Here is a 7,500-nt window from a genome sequence, read left to right on the forward strand (position 1 = left end):
AGTTTAGTTAGTGGGTGGTATTACCAGTGGTTGCTTGGGGACCTAATTATTATACTGTAGACCAGTGGCTGCGATATGAATAACGTAGGGCAATACTAGATATTCCTTGAGTGTATAATCTTAACAGTCAGTCTTAATTTAAAAATCATCAACAACTTCCACCTGCAATGATAACATCTTACCTGATGGGTCCCTTTATTGAGAAATTCCTTTGAAATAAAAAGGAAACATACTTAGTTTATTTAAAACAAATAAGAAACAAAAATACATGTAATATTTATTGTGAATGAATTGAAATTTTTTCTTCCTTTTCTTCAGATTACGGGTAATATAACTCTTATTATGCAATATTGAATTAAATAAAGACATGATCATCATAGTTGTGTACACAACGAAGTTTAAAACAGTAAATAGAATATTGAAAAGAATTCTGAGCTTCAGCTTGTGAAATTTACCTTATGGGCTTTAACTCGTCTGCATTCTCCATGATAGTAGCTTTGTGCTAAGTCATAGAAAGCATTTTCCAGCCTGAAAGAAATGGAATGGTAGCAGACCATTTTCTTTACATGACTGCAACTACATCTGTACTTGTACAATGTGTTTAAGGCCCTTATTATTACAAAAGAAAGTCTCTGGAAAGAGGGTCACCCTCCCAGCCGGGTCAACCTTAGCGAGGGTCTATGTGAGAAAAAAGTTGATGTTTTTGCCAGCAGCACATGCCTATGCTTTGATTGTCTCGTTTTGACCGCAGGGGTTTTGCTTCACGCTGGACGCTGGATGCAACATTCAGTTGTTTCACATGCAACATCCCGTAGTTCACACACAAAATAATTTTTTAAAGATTTTCACTGATAGAGCACCAGTAAACTGATATTTCTGATGAGTCAATACAATGACTGGACTGGACATTTTAACTGCTATCTGTAAACCATCTGTCATCAGGGATTCCTACACTCTTTCAATTGGATTTCAAACAAACAACTTCACACTGATAAATATTGTAATTTCTAAATCATATATTAAATTTTTTTGTGAGAATTTTTCCTGGTTAACCAATTCTGGTCCAGGGAATGCAGTAAATAGCATCTTAGAGAGTCCAATTTTAAAAATTTCTCAGGGGAGCATGCCCCCAGACCACCCAAGAAGTTTGCACCTCCTTTCTTCCTCCTGCACTCAATATTTGCACCTGTGGAATGAATGATGCAAGTCTGCCAGCTTAACCTCTGCATCTGGTGCTTCCAAATGCTAATAAAAACCCCGTGACTGAGTTGATCTAGTTGCACAAGTGGAAGTGTTCATACGAAGAAAAGTTAACCCAGCTAGAAGGGTGACCCTAACAATGAATAAGGGGGACCTGGCTACACAGGTCACCTTTTAGCCGTGCCAACTTTTTGTTTTCTAATTTCTCATGTAAACAGCTTGACACATTTTGTAAGCAAATCAATGAAAAGTTAGCTCACCCTGGGTAGCTTGGGTATGGGCAAGACCCTTCTAGCCCTGAACAACTTTTCTCCATATAAACAGGGACTAACTCTTTCTGATTAGATAAGGAGTAGAATAATTCTACTGGTGAATGCACATTATAAAGTCAAGTAAAAAGGGTGGGAGGGGGGGGGGGTGTAAATTTGGTAGCTGATATTCAAGCTTGGAGGATAAATGAGTCTCTTTATTGGTACTTCTGAGTCGCGACGATCATCATTGATGAGGTGACAATCGCATTGCCACTTCAATCAAGTTTGACAACATCAGTTTGCAGTGACCGCAAAAAAAACAGCCAAAAAGTGTACTGCACATTCAGAATTTTTGTTTTGCTTATGTTCATGTTTCTGTTGTCACAGTGGTTCCGCTGGCCTTGCTAGTAGCAACACAAAAACTATGGAAAACATGCAACAAAATCGACATTCGCACATACCCACGCAAAGGCTCATTCATGAACTTGTTTCATTCCACAATTATATTATACCTGATTGTATATCCTATCAAGTGATCTGTATGTGGGAGAACAAACAAAGACTTGGCAGACAAATCACAAGCACTGCAGAGTGTGGCTGCTCTTTCCAGAGCCTGCAGATCATCACCTGTAATATAAAGCATTTACAGAAATTGAAATGCACAGACATCTCACCAACTAATACACTATATTGATCTACTACTGGTTAGATTCAGGTCCTCTAATAATTTTATGAATGCAAAACCCAGGTTTAACCTCCACTCAGGGGTCACCTTAGAACTTAAAAAGTCACTGACCACTAAGAGAGTTACATGTAATAACTTCAGGTGTACACTAGTCACAATGATGTCATCTTTCACAACATGAACTACCTCACTTAAATCAATGCACTGCACTTGTGGAAATTCAACACAAAATATTGCAAAGATAAATTTATCATGATTTTGTATACATTATCTAGCTTCCTCTGAGGCAGAATAAGAAAATTCACATGTAAATTTGTATGTTTATTACTAACAAACCCCACAACAACCGCCATTGAAGGTGCACTTCTATTCAAGGGACACTCGCATCAGTCGCAAGGGTGTCCCCTGAATAGTGGTTGCCCTGTGTTGATATTAGGGAGCGTAAGCAACAACCACGGTGATGGCTACGGCTATGAAAATATCACTTAAAAGTGAATTTGTGCTGCTTCAAATTATTCGCGCTTATTCCATCTCTTTCAGTTCGTCAAATGTTGGTAATTTTTTCTGGAGTTGAAATTTGCAGTTCAGGAAAAGAAAAAGAAAGTCTTTGTCTTGAGTTCACGTTCTCCACAAAATGTGAAATTTAGCATTTTCACGTCGTAGTCATGCAATGACAGCAAAGAAATGTATGAAAAAGCGTGATGCATGTGCAGAATTGTTGTTTTGCTAATCTAAACCTACTGCTTTTTTGCCGTTCTCGTTGACAACGCCATCATCATTGCTTAAGCTCCCTATGGTTAGAAGAAAATTGATGTTGATCACTCCAGAGACTTAATGGGTTATTAGAAGCAAATGGCCTAACAGAAGTCATAGACTGTACATGAGTAATTCACTGAGCTATATACCTGGTGGGAGAGGTGCATTCTTCTGGATTAACACCACAGCTACTTTGGTGTTTTGGTCCTGTAGACTGCTCCTGTTAAGAAAGAGGACAAGGGTGAACTGAGAATGGTAAATACTGTGAGATATTAGTCATATACTATTTTCACAAAATATCATCATCATCATCATCATCATCATCATCATCATCATTATAGACAGCCTTTCAGTCAAACAGCACCTATGGCCCCCTTCAACTCTTTCCATTTTGTTAACTTCAATTAGATATCTTCAAGAAATTCCAGCCCAACATCTGCCTTTAGGGTGTCTTCGTTGCAGATCAAAAGGAAATTCAGAAAAAAATGGTTTCAACCTAGTATGATTCTTAGTTTCCTAATTTTCTTGTTGCTGTTACAGATGTGTGGCATGTGCATGTATCCAGGCACAGCACTGGAGCAAAAGCGTTTGCATCCATCTCATCCGCACTTCCTAACCTTTGGCTTTTACTAGTTTCCTAGCACTAATAATTATTATTCATGATGATATTGCAAATGATTATTAAGGTTAGGAAATGAAGGAAGATGAGAATCAAACTAGGTTTAGACCATTTTAACTTGAATTTCATTTTGCCCTACAACTTGAATATATATTCAGTGGAACCTCGATACAATGAAGGGCCATTTTTTAAAATGAACCTTGTTATAGCAAGCATATTTTGCCAAGTTCCTTTTTCACATCTGTGAGAACTATAATGTCCAGACAACGATCGAATAGTATCCCATGATGCACCTCGATTCATGTTACGTGACACATCATGATCAGTAATCTTCAGCACGCGCGAAGTGAACATCGATCGCAGTGCTCGATGTGGATGGTTTCCAAACATGTTTCGGTTCAGCAGCTTCTGCTTTTGAGATTATCGAGTTGGCTTATATTCACTGTGCTTTAAAGGAGAATTTCAGCGTTGCTTTGACTGAGAAGGGTTTTACATGTATTTCACTGATCTGTCGAGAACTACTTGTGCAGCGTCGGTCGCACTGTAAACACAAATTATAAGACTCGCAATTGATAAGCTTCGCTAGGTTCACTAGGAGAACCCAGGCCAGAGGAGAACCAAAACTATGACTGATCTATAAAGTGGTTCCAACAAAACATCCGCTACGCTGTGAAGCTAATTACTGAAGGAGAATTTATTACAGCATCGCGCTCAAAGGAGCTGAAGTTTACAATGGCAGTTACAAATAAAATTCAACCTATCGATGCGACAAACAATTTGCTGAAGCACAGTCTACCCGGTACTGACTCAAGCAATCTTCAAGGAAATTTCCTGGCCAGAATACTGATCTGTTCTTTTGAATAAATAAAGTTTCTGATGTTTCTTTTTCAAATTCTGAGCAGGCTTCAGTTTATGTTGTGCCAGCTTGCATGCTGCGTGGCACCTTTCTTTGGGTTCTTTTCACACTGAAACACACCGTTTTACACCGCTCCTTCTTCGAATTGAAATAATTATAGTCAAATTCCTTTTAAAGATAACCTCTTTGAAAATACAAAGTGATTGCTTCGGCACAAAGCGCTCTCAAAAGCGCCCAACAGATTGTAGCCTTCATCAGGCTTTACGCATATATTATGACACATGGCGGTAAAATGTGATAAAAGATTCGAAATTTCAGCCATCTTTGGTCGACAAAAAGTCTTCAAAATGTGGGTACTTCTGGGTACTTCTTGGCCTGTACAATATTCAGGACTTCATTTTGCTGGCGTGAGGTCCACATTAATTTTGGTAGATTTCAACATATATTCCAAAAAATCTTGAATATTCATGACCTGGTTGTGGGTCACTGAACACTTTGTGATGGAAAGACTAAATGAAACCGTGAAAATAAATGTTTCTAAGTGGAAACTTCGCTCTTAAGCCATTGCAAATCGGAGAAATCATGTCAAATAACGAAATAATGTAATTTTTTTACTTTTACTGGAAATCGAGTGAGAAAAAAGCCGACGAGAAAACGACCTTATTTCAAGATGGAATCTGCTATGACTGCGATATTGTGTGATGCTTCTGGAAAAATGCATCATGGGATACTATTCGATCCTCCTCTGTATAATGTCTTTCCTTCTTAGAGAGGCATCCTCCTTATGGAGATTCAACTTAAAGAAGTACACAAAAGGCAGGGACCAACTCTAGGTGTCTGTTTAGTGGGGTGTCCATTTTATAGAGGTATCCATTAAGAGAAGAGTTGACTGTACCAATGTTTAAAATGAAGCAAAGTATACAGTCATGTACCTCAATTAAGGACCTGCCTGAAATGAAGCCTTTACATGCAGCAAAAACACACTGTACCTGACTTTTTCTAATTTTGACGCACATTCAGTTTGTTTTTCTTTCCACTGAGAATCATCCCAGTCCAGTTCATAAAACATCACCACCACAGCAGGGGAGAGGTAAAGATGCTTGTGCATCCATTTTGTCTTCAAGATGCCTTTCGGTATGTACCATTCATATGTGGAGCGCTGGAAAATGGAAATAAATCTTGGTTATTACAAAGACTACAACCCCGGTTAAAACTTTTGGGACACTAACAGAATAGCTTGTCAAATTGAGGCATCTTCCCTCCCCCATTCCCCATCCCCCGCCCCCGTGGTGCAGTGTTGATGTTATGGATTCAAGTTTTAATTCAACTCAATCAACACTGCTTGGGAGACAGGGGAACAGCAGAAATAGCCCCCCTTATAACAACATCCCAAGTTTTTTTAAGAGGTTGAATAATTTAGCAAAGTGCGTCTTTTTGCCTAATTTCCTCAAGTGTCCCCAGACGTTTTGTTAATTAACACCCTTGCTAACCCTACAACCCTGGTCAAAACTTCTGGGGAGTAAAGGAGGTGTGGTGCTGTTAGACCATGAGCAGTCATTCTTTTTTACTCAGAGCCATGCATGGAAATTGAAAAAGTAATAATGTGCAAATTTTTTGGTTAAAGGGAGGAAAGATTGCCAAGATATCTTGAAATTCCTCAAACAGATTTTTGTGAAACTTTGCACAACAGAAGACTAGCACCCAAAGTATTCATAGCATAAAGAATTTCCAAAGAAAATGCTGATAACGGCTGAAATTTGATTTAGAGCTGAGACAATTATTGAGACATCACTGTCACAATTATTTCACTCGCCCAAAAAATAATTGTTAGTTTGCATGTGACATCATGGCAGCTACGTTGGAGGTCAAAAACAAAAACATTTCTATCCTCTGGGAACTAAACTCCATTTTCATGTTAATTCTTTGAAATATTTTTTATTGTATTGACCCCCAACGAGGCCCTGCTGGGGGGGGGGGGGGAGGGTCCCATGTCGCTCGTCTGAATTTTAAAACATCTCATGTCCGTGTTTATAAATGCTTCACATTGCTGTCGGAAATTGAACAAAAATTCTTTGTCTTTGTCAGAATTATAGAAAAGGGAAATTGTAATGCATTGTAAAGACACCATTACAGTTCTGCAAGTTCTCAGTTAACATTTTGCATATCGAACACCTATACATTGCCATTCACAATTAAGACAATTCACAGGAGGGTCCACTGAAGCTCACTGACAACAGATGTTCTCTGAAGTGCAACAAAAATTGACGAAAATCACTTCTTCTTGGCATTCAGACTGGTGATAAATTAGCCAAACCACCATTCTTTGTTGCTTATTCTAGGCTTTGCCGTCACTGTCGCAATTAGCCTAGGGAGGTTGTCTCTTGTCGCGATTTCATTTTACGCTATGTCACTACTTTTTGGATCATGTCGCCTGTCGGAATTTACCCTGGCAGGGCCTCCTTAACATGGCTGCCACGTCACGTTGTTGCAAACCAAGAATATCATAATAACGTTTAGTCTATGTGTAATACATGTGTTGTAACGGTTTTAAAATAAAGATGAATTTCTGTAAGTATAAGACATTCAAAGATGGAGGGTGTGCCTACAAAAATACGAGGTCGAGCCCTCTTAAATGAAATGACCGCATGCAAACAGCTCTTAAAAATTATTTGGAAAACAGTCGATGTACCAGGTGCTATACGACCTCAAATAAAATATTGTCTTGTCTTCACTTGTCTCATGTACGGTCCTTTCCTTATGCATACGACCCAACGAAAATATTACGTACGAATAAATTAAAAACCTTTAAAACGAGCACAGTACAATAGCAAATCCGACGAGTATGCAAGAGTCAGATCCCACCTACCTTTGACTTGGCTTTAGGAAACTCGTGGTCAATTGACAGCAATCTAAAAGACAGCGGAACTCTTTCCGGATGCCTGTTCACAGAAAAAGACTCCCAGATAGCTTTATGTAAAGGTTTGTTGTGTATATCCAATCCTATAAGCGCTACAAGGCCAAGTGGTCGAGTAGCTAGTTCTGTTGGAAATTCACTGGCGGCCGCCATCTTTCATTTAGGGCAGGTAACCAGGCCTTCCTTTTTGCTGAGTTGAAGTGGAGTCGGGGATCGCGG

General features: G+C 39.0%; 1 protein-coding gene across 1 annotated transcript in view; it reads right to left on the minus strand.

Moving 5' to 3' along the window:
• Positions 1 to 7,438, minus strand: part of LOC140951703 (trafficking protein particle complex subunit 11-like) — a 36,508-nt gene extending 29,070 nt beyond the window's left edge. Inside the window, exons 1-6 of the mRNA XM_073401016.1 lie at positions 7,234 to 7,438; positions 5,357 to 5,526; positions 3,042 to 3,112; positions 1,964 to 2,078; positions 456 to 528; positions 183 to 209 (exon numbers count right to left, since the gene is read on the minus strand). Coding sequence (XP_073257117.1) covers positions 183 to 209; positions 456 to 528; positions 1,964 to 2,078; positions 3,042 to 3,112; positions 5,357 to 5,526; positions 7,234 to 7,434 — 657 coding nt within the window. The 5' untranslated portion in view covers positions 7,435 to 7,438. The remainder of the gene's footprint in view (positions 1 to 182; positions 210 to 455; positions 529 to 1,963; positions 2,079 to 3,041; positions 3,113 to 5,356; positions 5,527 to 7,233) is intronic.
• Between the last annotated feature and the right edge of the window lie 62 nt (positions 7,439 to 7,500).

Source organism: Porites lutea, chromosome 11 (assembly GCF_958299795.1).
Source record: "Porites lutea chromosome 11, jaPorLute2.1, whole genome shotgun sequence".
Classification (NCBI taxonomy): Eukaryota; Metazoa; Cnidaria; class Anthozoa; order Scleractinia; family Poritidae; genus Porites; species Porites lutea.